Raw genomic sequence first — 17719 nt, forward strand, 5'->3', positions numbered from 1 at the left:
AAATCATTATACAAAGACTGCAAGTTTAAAGTCTTTTGGGGGAGGGTTAAGCATGACAATTGGAATTAACTGTATTCAAAGGGTTTTTTATTTTCTGAAAAAATATAAAATTTTGTATCTTACACTACAAAAAACATGTACACAAACCAAACGCACAGAGAACTTCAAATGGAGAAAAAAAAATACAGAAATGCTAGTTCTTCCTTGAATTAATGCTGAGGCATGGATTTGAGCAATCCCAGTGCCTAACACAGAATAAAATAAATCTATACAGTTGCTTATAATCTGCCTGAAACTAAAACATTAAAATAAACATATTAACAAATGACTGAGTCTAAGTTTTATTTCTCAGACTATTATAAATTAAATTTACACACTTTTTAAAAATAATTAATTGTAAAGCTAACAGCAGTCTAAAGAAGAACAAATATGTTGATCACTGAGACTTCTACTATTAAGACAGCCCAGCCTGAATAAACATGACGTATTTTACCACCATCAACTTTTTTCATTTACGTTTAGAAGAAAGAAATGACATTTGATTTTGATTATTATAAAAGACTCTTTTTAAAAAAGAATTGGTGTCTTTTCCCAAGCAATAATTATGTGGTTATTCTGAACAAGAACATTCAATCATCTATGTGTAAAAAGACTTTTTCATAAATCAACAAGAAATGAAAGTTCTTATCTATTTCTTCTTTGATACATTACTATATAATTAACAGCATAATAGAGAAAATATTCAATGTAACCAGCTGTGCTACAGAGTTGAAAAAATGATGACTTATTCTAGTTATTAATTCCAAATAAAACTAGCACTTTGTTTATTCATTATCATCATCATCATCTTATTGTACCTACTTTTATTTTGAGGTTACACATCTGGCAGGACATAAGCAAAGACAGTTTGCTATCATACTTAGCCTTCTTTTTTCTTATTCTTAGAAAGAACAAAATGAGAAAAGAGTCTTATTCTACTATGGAACATCATAATCTAGTAAATTTCTAACATCTGACTCAACTGGCATTTGCCATCCAATGCACGATTATAGTAAAAAAAAATGTCTTCCATAGGTAAGTATCTCTGCTTGTGCTTCTGAGAGCCCATTTTACATGGGAGTTGTGTTTTAAAAAAAAATCTTTTAACTTTCACGTGGAGATTAAATAGCAGACATGCAAACAAATTAAGTGCTCAATGATATTAATTTTCCATTTAAACTTGAGATAGGAAACTATTTCTTCACCATTGTGCACTGGTTAGAACTCTTACAAACTGAGTTAAGGTTGTTCTGTATTGTTTTGGCAACTCTAAAACTAACAATACTGATCACATGTAAGTTTAGATAGAATGTTAGAATATAATTTTTACTACTACAACTTCAGAATAATTCTACAACTTCAGAATACTGACTTGGTGATTAAAACACAAGAAATAAAACACAGGCACATTAAATTTTTTTAAATGGGACAATCAAAATTTTTACCTTTTAACATACAATGCATACATTTTCAATGGTCAAGTAGAGAAACTGAGTATGTCATTTTTACATGCGAGCAAATGGCAAGATTAGAAAACAAATTATGACTGATAAAAGCAGTCATTGAGTGACTTCAATAGATATCAGTAAGTTGAAAATTATTTTCTGCTTGTACACCTTTTTCAAAGTTAAATACTGAGAAAGACTTATGGTCTAAAGGTATTGCTATTATTAAAATAACATTATGTTTAATTTGACAAATCTATCTCATGTACTAAAATTACTGAATCTGTGTTTTACTTTTGGTTGTCTGCTGGGTGACAATATTAACCAAAAGGATAAGAAATCACACAATTAAGATTTGTCAAACCTTGCCCTGGGTTACTGCCTCACTGTATTTCACAAAAGCTGCTTCTCTCCTTGTTCCACTTCTCACATTTATAGATGAGATTGGCACTTCCCAATTGGTGACATATCCAGTGGTGAACAAATATTTTAGAAATAAATTATTTCCTCTTTTTTAAGGAGAAGTACATCATATAAAATCATATTGACATTCCTTAGAAAATCTCAACCAAAGTGAGATAGGGATGAAAGCTATGTGTTTATTTAACTTTCATCTCAATTTACTTTTGAAAATATACATCAAGGTGGCAAAAGAAGCAAATAAATTTAATTAAAATTAATTTAAAATATTTTCTTATGAAAAAGAGAAAACCTTCATTAAAATGTCAAATTCCAATCACTTAGATACACTCCATCCTGACCTTGCAATCATCTTTGAACACATAAAGCTGTAACAATTTAAATATATTTGTTATGTATAAGTAACTGTGGCCAGTCCATCAAATTTAATTTATGGTAGTTTACCTTTTAAATAAACAAATCTATTCTTACTTGAAGTCTCTCAATTGTTACTTTATCACTTAGATTAGGTTGGTTTTACAAAACTCAGTAAGTGCAACATAATCTCTGATTATTTTGTACTAAAGGAATTAGTTTACTATTTTTCCTGAAATGAACAAATGCATCTGTCATAAAAGTGATGCCTGCTTACTTGTGATTTCATCAAGACAAAGTTGTATCCATCTCTAGTTTCTTCAGAAATTTCACTAAACTAAAATAATTAAGCATAGTTTGTGTGGACCCATGGTATAATATATACCTATAAAGTATTATAGCTCTATTTGACAGGACTCAATATATCATTTGAAATTGTTTAAAACTCTCTCCCTTTTCCTCTGTATGTTTTTTAGCAAAGAGCTACTTAAGTGAAGGTGGGTAGGGTAAAAGGAAGAATTTATTCCTATACATGCTAACTTTTGACTGAAACAGGTGTTTGGGAAAGAGAGAGGGAATACTGACAATATAATTCAAGTATGTTCCTTATGGATGTCACAAATCCAGGCTACTCCAATACACTATTGCTTTTGACAATCTGAAGTAGGCTGTATTTTGTTTAAATGCTGTGCTTCTTGAATAATCATTTCATTTCATGATTTATAAAGTATAATAATACAAAAGAACTTGGTTATTTCACCAAGGAGCTCAGTTTTGTTCAGGTTCTAATAAATGGTTTAATTTGTATTATAGCACAAATATCACTCTTCACCAAGTTTGGTACATAGCATGTACATAGGACATTTTATATTTCTTAATAAGGCCAATTGAATAGCACATTAGATTGGCTCCTCAAGATCAATTCAATGTAACTGAATACAAGATAAAATTACCAAAGGATAAAGCAGCCATCAACAAATAAAACTGGTCAAGTCTTGCCATAGAGAAAATTCTAAAAGGAAAAAAAAAATATGGATATATTTGACATCATTCCATTTCTGCTTTAATATCAAAATTTCTAGAGCCAGGCTACAAAGGAAATGGTTACAAAGGATTAACACTTAGGAGTAATGCTTGGTGCTATGTGCTGGATTTAACAATATTAACAGAAGTCTGCACAGTTAAATCCTTCTACATCCTGCTGAAAATGTGCCCTTTGGTGTCAACTTTGCTTGACAAGATATTTTCTGGGACTCAGAAAGGTGAAATTTCATACAGGGGTGCAAGATTAATGGCTAGAAGAACTGCATTGTCACAGATATCACAAAATGTTTTTAAAACACCAAAGGGGATTTAGTCTTATAGACATTTCCTGTTATTGAATAGAGAGATTTAGTAGCTTTTGGATACATGAGAGGAAAAAAGACACAAGCTTGTGTTAGATTTTGTTTTACCGCTTCCCTATTTCTCCTATTTCTAATATACCCTGGAATGCTTGTTCCTGAATGTTGCTAAAATTAAAATATTATTAACAATGAAAGCTGAATGGTAATACACACAAGCAAGCCACACACACACAAAGCTCCAACTTAAATTGATTCCTGGGTATACAGCAAATTATACAGTATATACACATTTATTACCTAGTAGTATCTAGAAGAGCAACTAAAAGTAAACTTTATAACACAGAAAAATAAATATACACCCTGTATTGTACTTGTCTTGATCAAGCAACATGTTTATACACTAGTTTCTATAACTTAACGCTGTGTAACAGCATTTAAAATTACAAAAGAAGAGATCTATTTAGAAATTATCTAACCATATTGCTCTTCAATACACTTATGTAGACAATTAAGACTTGAAGTAAACGTCAGTAAATTGCAGCTTTTGTTAGCCTACAGATGGCTATCAAACTTTCCTTTCAAGTAGATTCCTGGAAGTTTTGAAAGGGGCTGCCTTCATTCAGTCTAAAAAGGTGCTATATATAGTTATATATTTCATGTATAAAATTTTGTATTAAGTAGGGAGAAGGATTTTGTTGTCGTAATACAAGATAGTGTTTAAACTTCATGTTCTTATTCCATGCAGGTTATATTTGCTTCATGAAAAATGAAGACACCAAGAGGAAGAGAAAGAGATTTTAGTAAAACACTGATTACAAATTTTGTGGCTGAAACAAATGCTCTCTTAATGTTTAAAAATCATTGAATTTTCCCTTTTTCCCCTTTGTTTTTTGTTAAAATAAATCTCAGAGCTTGTTTACAAAGTGCAGAGTCATTCACTTGACGAAGTGACAATAAACTGAAGTTACAATGGCACCATCCCGTTGACCAGCTGCACCTTCATTTCTTGAAGGCTGTTCATAATCTTCTTCTGGTGACCAACAAGAGTCACTCCAAGCCGTCTTAAATCCCTGCATGAAGAAAGCACACATTGGATGTATGTATTGACTCAGTTTGTAGCACAGCACAATACCTCATGTTGGCAAAGAGGCAAACCTTTTGCAGAAGCTAATTAGGTTACAGTCCCAATTTAGATATATGGGGTCCAATTTTCAAATGCAGGCTCTAAAATTGTACCTTAAAATCTATTTGCAGTCAAAAAATATTTACAACAAGAAGTTATATATATATATATAAATATAATATTTGCCCTCCCCTTTTGGATGATTTTTCAGATGGCACAGAGCAGGGAAAAAACAAATTTGCACATGTTTACAATAAATATTTAAATTAAAGGGTACAATTTCATTGCATGGTTTTGAAAATGTAGACCTACAACATGAACAAGCACTTTTTATTTCACTAAAAGAAGTAAGAATAAAATATACTTTAAAAAATTTCATAGCTAAGCAGTTGAAGACCAAACTATTCAAATGACTGAAGTCAGCACAATCATTTTATATATTGGGTATCTTCAGGGGATAATCATCACTACATTGCTCTGATAATGCTTAAAATATTTTATCTTTTACTTGGAATCCATAGTAGCACAGGTGTCTTCCTTCATCAAATATATCTTGGTTCTATTGGCATTTAGAGCATTCTGAAGATTACATGCTATCAAGACATCTTTCCAAAAGACATTTTTATATTATTTCTTTTTAACAAACTTATTATTCAAAATAAACTTACAAATGTTTAGATTCCCAAACTAATAGCATATTATGGCATTCAAAGCCAGAGCTCATGGTTTTTAAATATTATTTCACAGGATATCCAGGAGTTCTATTTTCCCAAAATATGCATTTGACAAATATAATAATTCAGATATGTTTGACAAATAAGAATGTTAATAATTAAAAAACTGAGCATTAGTGATTCAAGATTTTTCAATAACAAGATTTTAAAATGTTTGCCATGTTAGATTTCTTTAGATAATTACTCTGCTTAATGCATTATGCTAAAAGGAGAATATTTTTGCATTTGGTAAAGGTGCTAGTTTCAGACTGTCTTAGAATTCTTTATAATTGGATTCAATTGCACTGGAATTATAGGTAAAACTGAATAGTTTTGGACACTCAAAAATCTCTTAATTGTCAGAAGGTAGAAATTGAGTAAATGGGTACTTTAAGCTCTATGTGTATTAGTATTGGAAATATTATTTATCTAAGAGATATGGATTTGACCCCTGGGTCAGGAAGATACCCTGGAAGAGGGAAGCCCACTCCAGTAGTCTTGTCTGGAGAATCCCATGGACAGAGGAGCCTGGTGGGCTACAGTTGGTCCATGGGGTCACAAAGAGCTGGACACAACTGAGCAGCAGAGTTGAAGCGACTTAGTAGCACCAGCAAGTAATACATTAGGTATCTTTTTCTTTTTATGTTTTGTTGATTTCTTACGAGAGTTTAAGCAAATGGCAAATAGCTAAAGAAAAAGCAGTGAACACTTACGGTGGAAATATTTCTTGCTTTGAATGTAAATGTGAAACATTTAATTTAGAAATTATTATAGCTACAAGACACCAGAGTATAATAAAATTAAGAATAACGAGGCAAGGAAGACAATCATCAACAAAACTTAAAAACTAGTAAAATTTCAGTTTAAACAAAATCACTATTGTTAATTATGAATGGGCTTCTTTGGTGGCTCAACTGGTAAAGAATCCGCCTGCAATGAGGGAGACCTGGGTTTGATTCCTGTGTTGGGAAGATCCCCTGGAGAAGAGAATGGCTACCCACTCAACTATTCTGGCCTGAAGAATCCCATGAACTGTATAGACCATGGGGTCGCAAAGAGTCGGACATGACTGAATGACTTTCACTAGTCATGAATAGATTGTAAAGCAGCTAATGGCAGATTAACATAGGAACAAAAGAGATTTGAGTTTAATCTTGTCTTTTTTCAATTAAATCAGGGTTTCTGAGCCTTGCCCCACCCCTATTAACATTACAGGCTGGATAATTCTTTGTTTGTAAGGGCTATCCTGTGCATTGAAGGACATCTACCAGCATGCCTTACCTGGTCCCACTAAATACCAGAAATACTGGATGGCCACTGGCCCTTTGTCGTAACAAGACAAAATGTCTCCAGACATTGCAAAGTGTCCCTTGAGTGGAAAAATCTCTCCTGGTTAAGAAGCATTGCAATAAATATAATAAAATAGGTAACAAGATGTCCTCTTCCTATAAGCTAGAAAAATATATAAGCAACATGACATAGATTTTTGTTAATTTCCTTTTATGGATGAGAAAAGAATTTCTCATTTCTCTGAGATATAATATTGAGCAAAGAACTTTAAATTACATGCAAACATTTTTTAATCTGTGAAATGAGAAATCTGTATATATAACATCAAATATCCAGAATTCCAAAACAAAGAAGATATCTAATGAAGGAAACAAAACACATGATTATTTGACTGAATCTATGGTAATCCAGTCTAGTTATGGGCTAATTAACACTGTCATATTTCCACATGTAACATGTATTATGAATTATGAAGGCAATTTATGGGTGCTCACTACCAACTTTTGGACTTAAGTCAGGAGAAAAGGGGATAAAATTTCTTAACCTGAAAGCAGTCAATCTCTACTAGAGAATGTAAATAATTAGAACTTGAAATAAAGTTTAAAACATATGTTTTAATCATATGCTTTATAAAGCTACATGTGATCCTGACAAAGGTTTGAAAGTACTGATTCAATATATATATACTTAAACTGAAGAATCCATATGGCAGTCTTAAATACAGTCTTAATCTGTTAATATATGTAAATATAACTTTATTCTCTGCAAATAACCACAAGAAAGAATCTGGTACAGTGCTTTGGGAATTTACATTTTTCATGACATCTATATCATGCTAAAGAATGAATATTTAAAGGAATTGTATTTGATTAATACAGTTACAGAGTTTGTGTTTATAGGCAAATAAAACCTGACCTTTTTCAGAACATTTAATATATCTAGATGTTAAGTTAAATTTGTTTAAATTTTCCCAAGCATAAAATTTTATTTATGGTCATCTTATGACCTGATAATCCCTTAATATTCATACAGAATTTCAGACCAGTGAAATTCTCTATCCTTCTCTCTCTTCTTATATTTCACCTCCCACCTCTATCTACACCTCTTTCCATGGGATAAATGGAATTATGAAAATACAGCACTCAGTTTTACATACTGCCATAAATTATGTGTCTTTAACAGAATGCTGTTTTTGAGGTCTGACCTGTCATTTCAAAAGCTGTCAAATTAATATGCAGAGATTTAGAAAGTAGCATGATTATAATGCATGCAATGTACATTTATACAATGTGATTTTAAAAATGTGGGGAAAACCAAGATTATTCATGCAGTTAAATCTGTTCTCAGGAGAAAAGTTATTTCTTTAAAAATTCCATTTAGTATTTTCCTACTAAAATTACAAATGAGAATTAAAAAGGTACTAGGAAAATGTTTCCTATAAACTTTAAGTAACTTTATTCCAATATTGATAAATACATTATGGTATTTTCCTTCATGTAGCTTTGTCTCACATTTTTGTGATTTCCAATAATTTCCATTTTACTTCATAAAGCACCTGTTAAATGGTCTATTTAACAGTAATAATGTAAGAAATTTGATAAAAATAAAAGTATTTTCCATTACATGATAAAGCTGCTACTCTATAACTATTTTTGAAAAAAATACTTGAAAATGTGTTATTTTACTCATTTTATTTATCTATATAGGAGTTTTTGTAGCAAGGGAAAGTTTTAGGTGTGTCTCCTTTATATATATGATACTAATTTTATCATGACCATGTGTAATCTTAAGTAATACCCAAAGCCAACTTAATGATGATAAACTAAATTTCAGCATAGGCTTATGAATCTAAACATGATCGACTAATATTGTTACATAAAAAAGTTTTAATTTTGTCAACAAAACATGATTAGTTTTAGAAAAGCTGTAAATATAATGAATTGCCCTTGTTGTGACAACATGCCAATCTTTTTTTCAAATGTTATTTCTTAATATAAAATAATGGAAAACACTGGTATTATGGTGTTAAATGGCAGAATGAAAAGTAGAAACTAAACAAGAGGTTTAGTTGATGTTGGAGCCAACTCTTGATTTTTCAGGATGTAATTTATCCACTGGTAGAGGAAACGTTCCCTTACATTCTTCTCCCTTCTGCTTTATACATCTTTTAGCCATATCACTGGTAGTTAGCCCCACCAACACAGGCTGGATAGGAGAAGGGAGAAGAGAGGTTAATGAACATTCACTAAATGTCAGTGTTTATTCTTATTGTCACAGTTTTATGATACAATTGTATATTTGGGATTTTTTTGGTCACTTCAAAGAATCCTGATAATCATTATATATGTACTGTACAAGGTATACATATATCTTGGCAAGGGAGGACTTAACCATGACCTGGCTATAATTTTCAATGGATGAGACCTTGTGAGGGTTCATTTCAGTTCAGTTCAGTTCAGTCACTCAGTCGTGTCTGACTGACTCTTTGCAACCCATGAATTGCAGCAGGCTAGGCCTCCCTGTCCACCACCAACTCCCGGAGTTCACTCAAACTCATGTCCATCGAGTTGTGAGGCTTACACTGGATGTTTTAGCTTACGCAGAACACGGAGGATAGTAAGTACTCATATGCGTTCTTTAGGCATATAATAAATTATGCATAATGACTTTCAGTTCAGTTCAGTTTGATGATTTTATCATAAGTTAACTTTGAGTTGAAAGTAAAAGTGAAAGTCGCTTAGTCATGTCCGACTCTTTGCAATCCCATGGACCATACAGTCCATGGAATTCTCCATTTGAGTTAGTGGGCACAAATTTTGGCTCTAGATTTGTGACACTTAATTTTAATATTTTAAGACCTCAATTTAATAAATAAATAAGTAAATAGGAATTGTTTCAGCTTATACATGATTGGTATAATAAAGTTTACTGGACTTTATTCATTTTCTGAATAATCAAAGTTGACAGTACTGATCTGACAAGAAGTTTAAAAAACAGCTGTGATACTGTCCTTAATTCCAGTATTTGGATTCAATGTGCAACTCACCTCAAGCTCACAGATCCCACTGTAGACCAAAACTCCCTGCACTTAAACACCATAGTACAGATTGTATCATTGCTGCTACAACAATAGTTATCATATGAGTACCGTACACAGAACAGCCAAGTTTAGGCACAGAGAATAGCAGACAGAAACATCTGAAGGTGGAAGCCACTTTTGTTTAATACATTTTAACTCTAAGTTCTTAAAATATTTCATTTCTATTCCACATCAAGCCTTACATATATGTGCTGGCCAAAAAACCATAAATAAAATTAAACTTCTATGAAGGAAATTTTCACTAAAGTATGTGGTTCTGAAAAGTTATAATTGTTTCCACTTCCTTATTCAAAATCCATCATGAGAACAAATTTGATGGCACAAATTATATTAATAATATATTTTTCTTATGTATATATATGGCAGTTTGGTCTTTTGTTTTATATTAATTAATTTTAACTTTTTTCTAAGCATTTCTTATAAGTATGAATATATTCTTCCAGTTCTCAGTTTCAAAATTATATTGTGGCAATAATACTGGTATATTTTATTTTATTATAGCTTATACAGGCTATATAACATTATTATTTAGACATGGGCCTAGTGACTAAACAACAACAAAAACCATGTAGAAATAAATCTTAAACTATTTAAGAGTTTGTCTTTGTCTTTACTAATATTTTAGTTCCTTTTGCCATAGTCTTTAATAATGACTGGCTTTTTTTTTTTTTTTTTTTGTGGTCAAGAGCAAGCAAAATGAACATATAATCTTTTTTTACATTCTTGACCAAACAAGTAACTGATTACTCATTCTTCTGTGAGTTATTTAACACAACATTTTGATAAATATGGTCTTACTAATAGGGGGAAAATGTGGTCAAAATAAAATAAACAAGAAGATATGTGTTGGACTCTCCAATAAATCGGCTTCACTTAAGTTTAAGTTTGGCTGGCTCAGTTCCTCGTAAGGAATGTGGTATTTATAGTCCCAGGAAACTGAAGCAATTGACACACTGAGACCAACATTCTCTGAACAGGAAGATGTTGGTAAATCTCTTAATTTCACCTTATTCTTAGGTCAGAGTAAATAAATTAAAACATAAAATATATGAAAGGAGGCAATACAGAAGGCAACATGCTATCAAAGCAACAGAGAGGGAAGAAACTGAACCATGTAGAGATTTGACCAGACAAAAATATAGGAAAATAGAAGCGAGTTTCAGACCATCACAAGATGAGAGAAGAAGCCATTAAGTCTTGAAAGAAAACATACAAAAGAGAGTTTTGAAACAGAAGGGAAAATAGAAAAGTAAACAGAAAGGAATTATTACACATAATAAAAAGTGAAACCATAATGTAAAATATTTAACATATTTATAGTATTTGGGGGCCCCAATGAAAGTAAAACAGAGGAATTAATGCAAAAGCCATTATTAGTGATTATAACTATTCTGTTAAGGAGAGACAAAAAAGTAGTGGATATAAATATATACACATATATGTGCTATTTTAATAAAAAGAGAGACATGGTTTAATGCAAATAGTTTTATTACATATTTACAAGTAATCTGACATTGGGTAGAAGAAATACCTACAGTATCATTTTAATATAAAATGACAAATGACTTTAATAAATTAAAATGACCATTTTTACTGAAAAATTAAATAGCAATCATGTAAAAATAGTTTTAAATTATCAATAAAATTTTTTGTTTACTATTTCAAATATAGTACTAATGAGTTTTTCAAGTGTCCAAAGAAATAATGGGCAAAGTATATGTGCTCTCAAGTAGATATGATCTAGTGGTGATGGTGAGAATGATATTCAATAAATTAAGATAGCTAGCTGAGTGGTGATTTTAGGTCCTTTTAGTTATAGTTATGAAGAAGAGAAATTCTGAGAAAGTGACATTAATTGGTGATCAGTGATGGTACCCTGTTACCTTTTCTGTGGATAGGCAGTGAGTTCAATGAACCAGAGAATGCCAGAGTAGAAATGGTGAGAACCACGTGCTCAGTGTTCATATTATGTGATGTAATGGAAAAAAGACTGTGGTTTAGTGCTTTAGAAAGTTCTACCATGCTTTAAAACTTACAACAATATTTTAACCTTTGAATGTGTAGGCAATTTGAACTGTTATTATTATATTCATAGGTTAAAACATCATTTTTGTTACTGTAATCCAGATGTAACCACCATAACAACAGTTAGTTTTCACAAATTACAAATATTAGGCTAAAATAATTACACGTACAGAGTATATAATAAAATACAAACAACTTACAACCTTAAAGAATTCAATTTTTAACTCTAGTGATTTTTACATAATAAGATTCGATAGATTTTATCTTAAACGTGCAAACAGAAGAGGGCACAATTGGTTTCCACTGAGATTGTACTAAATAACAAAAATCGAGGCAGGATCTAATATATCCTTGGATTGTAAGAATATAAGATGCACCACTTATAGAGTAAACGGGATGAGATTCCTGCCCAGGAAGCTTTGTTTAAGCTGTTGTTATCTGGGTATTCATCAAAGCCGAAACTTAAGAGTATGTTTTGTTGTTATAGGGCTAGCAGCACCAATTGTGCTTACAGTTTGTTTTGTATTTACATTCATATAACACAAGTATCAGTAGAAAAACTTGGTCAAGAAAACATCTTTTCTACAACACAAAGTACCAGTATTTTGCCAAGATGTTATTCCAATCAATCAAATACTCAAATGCTATTTGTTTGAAGCAAAGAAGCAAAGATACTGGCTACAAGTAGCATTAATCATGCAGTTGTTAACAATACAGGCTATAAATGAAGACACTTCCTTGAAAGCTGCCACACACGGACAAAGGTTAACTGATTTCCCTTGATCTCATCCAGATTGGTCTCTGAACAATTTTTCTCGCCCCATCAATTATGTAAAAATTATCAGAAAAATTACTCACTCCAAGGTCACCTGAGCCACAGCGTCCATTGAACTGTATCCATTTTCCATGAAAATCTCTGTATATCGGCCCATTTTGATTGCTTCTAGCCATTCACCTACTGATCTGTAGGCCCCAGATCCCAGTGAGCCATGTTCTGACAATAAATTAGATACTCTGAAACACAAGAAACACAAATATTAAAAATTTTTATTGTAATATTAACTCATTACCAATGGATCTTTGAGTTTATAAGTATATTTATGGGAGAAAAATATACAAATGCTAACAAGGAAGAAAATAATTTGAAAAACAGAATATAAAAATCAGCCTATTCAGATTTTTTCTATCCATAGTCAACAATGACTTATAATGGTCTGATAACTGAATTTTCTATAATACAAAACATTAGATAAAAATTCCATATTAGTAATTTAGATGTATTTATTTCCTACTGCAGTTTTGTTTATAAAATACAGAAAATGCTACCAAATAGATGCAGGATAATTTGTGTAAAGTCAATTGCTTCTAGCCTTTGCTAGAGAAACTTGTACTCATTTAATCTTATTTCCTAGAAGACCAGAAATTAGTTATCCTTTATTTTATGCTCTTACATAGGAGTGCTTGTTAATTCACCTAGGAGCAGTAGAACTGGAAAGCAATATGTAACCCTTAATATTAATACATGAGAAAACAAAATAGAATTAATCAAACTATGTGATGCTCTTAACTATATTAAATTTACGCTCCTTGACCAATAATATATGAAATGATTATGATGATTTCTAGAAATGTATCCTAAGGAAATAATCAGGAAAATAGTAAAAAATACATGCACACATTTTTGCTAAGGAAACATCAAAAGCAATTTAAATGTCCATCAGTAGGACTTTACTTCAGTACATTTCAGCCATTAGTACAGGACAAATACCTTTCTTTCCACCCATGTTCTCTGTACTTTCTCACATCCCATTTATACTTCAACCTACTTCGGTGTAGTTTCTTCCGAACCAGAAATTATATAAAAATTTCTCTGGTTAAGGTGAATAATGATCTCAATTATGTCAAAATGTGTGAAGATTTTCCAGTAGGTCAGATGACTAACCTCTCAGAAACATTCAACAATCACCACTACTACCATCTTCCCCTTGTAATCTTACCTTATCTCAACCTTTTTTTAATCACTATTCTTTCTTTTGTGGCTTCTATAACATGGTATGCTTCTCTTCAATCTCCTTTGCTTGCTCTTCTGTTTGACTTTAAAATTTGGAGGGAGCCAGGACATGGGCCTACATCTTATCTACTCAGGCTATAACTTAACTTTGGGGAGTTTTACCCACTTGCATGCTTCAAACAGCATCTATTTTTCTCTGATTTTTACCTCCTGCCTAAGTCACTCATATACTCACATGTCTACTTCATGACTCCATAGATCTTGGGATTCTAATCACAACATGTTCAATACCACACTACTCATCTTCTACACATCCAGTTCCTCCTGAAGCCCTCCTTCTTATTGTCTATGATACAACTGCTCCTTCCTTGTCTTTAGTCCCTTCACAATCTATAATTGTGTTTCTTATCTATTCTACTTTCAATATATTGCAAATCTGACCACTTCTCTCTGCCACCAAATTACTTCAAGACATCATCATGTCTTATCTGCACAAGCACATTAGCTTATAGTTATTCTGCTAAATTTTACTCTCACTCTCCACTCTATAACTAAAGTTTTTTTTTTAACTTTTTATTTTATTTCATCTCTCTCTCCCGCAAGAGTTTGTTGCTCATTTCTGCATACTCAGCACCTAGCCCACAGCCTGAGAGAGAATACACACATGAATATTTATTGAATGAATAAATAGACACATTGTAGTAATTTGTAGTCAATAAATAGCAGAGTCAAAGATTTGTTGAATTTGGAGAACAGGATCTTGAAATTGTGATAATAGAAGAGATGCAATTTGGGGTAATAGCAAAGTCTAGAATATGACTATGAAAAAGAGTCCAAAGTGGGTTAGAGACCAAAATCATTGAAGGAAAAAATTTCAAGGTATTGAGAAATATCTGAACATCATCTACATGGTTACTCAATTCACCTAATTTTGTGACATGTGTGGGAACAGAGAGAAAGAGACAGTGAATCAGGAACTAACATCTTCGAGAACCAAGACTTGTAGATGAATGAATAAAAAGTCAGTTCTAATGAGGTGGATGAAACTGGAGGTGATTATACAGTATGAAGTAAGGCAGAAAGAAAAATACCAATACAGTATACTAACACATATATATGGAATTTAGAAAGATGGTAACGATAACCCTGTATGCGAGACAGCAAAAGAGACACAGATGTATAGAACAGTCTTTTGGACTCTGTGGGAGAGGGAGAGGGTGGGATGATTTGGGAGAATGGCATTGAAACATGTATAGTATCATATAAGAAACGAATCGCCAGTCTAGGTTTGATGCAGGATACAGGATGCTTGGGGCTGGTGCACTGGGATGACCCAGAGGGATGGTTGGGGAGGGAGGTGGGAGGGGGTTCAGGATTGGGAACACGTGTACACCCGTGGCAGATTCATGTTGATGTATGGCAAAACCAATACAGTATTGTACAATAATTAGCCTCCAATTAAATACATAAATTTAAATTAAAAAAAAATCAGGTAGAGAATGATACAGCCCTCCCCCTATTATCTGCAGCTGATTGATTGCAGGACCAGCCCTCCACCCAGTTAATACCCAAATCCATGGATGCTCAAGTTTCTTATAAAATGATATAGTAGAGTCAGCCCTCTGCATCCACCCATACAGAGGGTTGGCCATACAGTCTTAAGCTAAATCCGTTAAAATTAAATCTAGCAAGTTGAATTCTATGTAATACATATATAAAATAGTATGAAATTTTGTTGGAAATTTTTCAACTGCTCTCAACCTGTAATGATGATGTTGAAATTAATACAATTTAGAACTTAAAATTTCTCTTTATGATTTCCTTTTCCTTACATCAATTTGTGATAACATAATTCAAACAACTAGAGAGAAACACAATATTTTAGATGACAAAAAACAAATTAAAAGCAGTTATTTTGGGAATAACATAAGGAGTCATCTCTAAGATGCATTCTCCATTTGCTACCACAGAAAGCTAATGATGCCTGAACAGAGTTTGAAGATTCATTCCTCATTTGTATTTAAAAATGACTCTTTGTCTAGTAAACAAATGTTTATACCAGAGTCACAGAGCTTATGTAACTTTATCAATAAATAGTTTCTCATTTGGTTCATACTATGGGCAGTCAATTCAGCTACCAGCAGGATACCTTTTCTTGTAGAGAACGATAACTGCCTTATATATAATGAAAATAATAATCTGGTATATTTCTTAGTATGTAACCAAAATGATGTACTTTTTGAGAGGATAATTTGTAATTTTTCAAGCAAACAAGTTAAGAATTCTATATATAAGGTAACATTGTTTAAATGCATTTACATGCATTCAGAAAAGTTTAAAAAATGCTCATTTGCTCACACAAGTTTTTTTCACAAGATTACTCATTTATTAGTTTCAAGTCTTGTTCAAACTACACAATAAATGATTATTCAAATATCTATACTCAACTATATAAGGGGAAAGAGTCTCTTAAGAAGTTGTTGATGTTTATAGAATATGACAGGTTGAGAAATCTAAGCTAAGGAAATCAAGAGTAATTGTTATATATTTCTGATTTAAAATTTTATCAGTGATTAACTGGCTTTTTCTTGTGATCTTATAATATTATTTCCCCATCCAAAGCTATGTGGGGTTCAAAGCACTGGAGAGTACATATATTTGGGGATTTTTAAAAAATATTACCTGAATTTGACTACAGTTAACATTAATCTGAAACTGGTAGATTACACTATTAGATTAGGTATAGGTGTTTTTAAATATAATTTAATTGTTTATATTTCATTCATGTAAAGAACATTATGCAAAAACCATATTCAAATAAATTAGTGTAATATAGGTTCATAGGCTAGTATATGTACAAAAATAATTTCATTAAATTGATATCTGTGGCTTTAATTTGAATTTGCAATATTCAGAAAAATCTCCCCAGCCTGGCCTTGTACCTGCTTGATGCATTAACCAGTGTCTTCAAGCTACTTGGGTTACGGATCAGCTTGTCCAACATGTTGACAATTTCTTCGAACTTGGGCCTGCTATTTCGATCTTTCTGCCAGCAATCCAGCATTAATTGGTAAAGAGCAGCAGGGCAGTCCATGGGGCTTGGCAGACGGTAGCCTTCCTCTACGGCTTTAATCACCTGCATAAAGTGAAAGAGAACGGGTACCCCAATGCCACAGATTAAATACAGAAGAGTTTGAGAAATTTCCCACTGCTCAGCTTGCATCCTTACTCTTACAGTAATAACCAGCATCGCTGCCTCTAACACCCTCCATTACTCTTTTTGCTGCAAAATACAATGAAAAGAAATAATAGGCTATCATACAACATAAGATAAGCTTTCCTGACTTATGATAAAGAAAATAAATGGTAATCATTTTTACCTAAAATCTTGATGAAGAGTGATTTATAAAATTAATTGACATAAAAGTAAATAGTTCATGCTTTATTTATCCTCACATTCTGGAATCAAATAGAGATCAACTTTTTTAGTGATTTCTCTGAAAATTTAATGTCTTTGTAATGAAAAATTATGTGTAGAACCACATTTTTTAAAATAATAGAAGCACATTTTTACTTCTAAACAGACTTTGGGATGGCAAATGATGGATAAGTCAAAGGCTAAATTAGTATAACTGTCTCATGTATCATTTAATAATATTAAGGTCTGGCTGTTTATTATCATCTACTGTTTTCAGTCGGGAATTTGGAATGACTGTTTAGTAGTGTCAGCATTACAAACATCATTGATTTTAAATGCAACCACATATATGAGTATCAGTCTAATTGTGAGGTGTTTTTTTTTTTTTAACAAAAACATTCTTAATGTTGCTGCTGCCATCAAAATATCTAACTC

The 17719-nt window shown here is 32.0% G+C and overlaps 1 protein-coding gene across 5 annotated transcripts in view; it reads right to left on the minus strand.

The window, feature by feature from the left end:
- The window catches only part of EPHA5 (EPH receptor A5), a 411524-nt gene continuing 393875 nt past the window's right edge, over positions 71-17719 (minus strand). For all 5 annotated transcript variants that reach the window (XM_018049506.1, XM_018049505.1, XM_018049503.1 and 2 more), the window contains 3 exons: positions 16809-17002; positions 12714-12869; positions 71-4674 (listed from right to left, as the gene is read on the minus strand). In XM_018049506.1, coding sequence (XP_017904995.1) covers positions 4569-4674; positions 12714-12869; positions 16809-17002 — 456 coding nt within the window. In that variant the 3' untranslated portion in view covers positions 71-4568. The remainder of the gene's footprint in view (positions 4675-12713; positions 12870-16808; positions 17003-17719) is intronic.

Source organism: Capra hircus, chromosome 6 (assembly GCF_001704415.2).
Source record: "Capra hircus breed San Clemente chromosome 6, ASM170441v1, whole genome shotgun sequence".
NCBI classification, from domain to species: Eukaryota; Metazoa; Chordata; class Mammalia; order Artiodactyla; family Bovidae; genus Capra; species Capra hircus.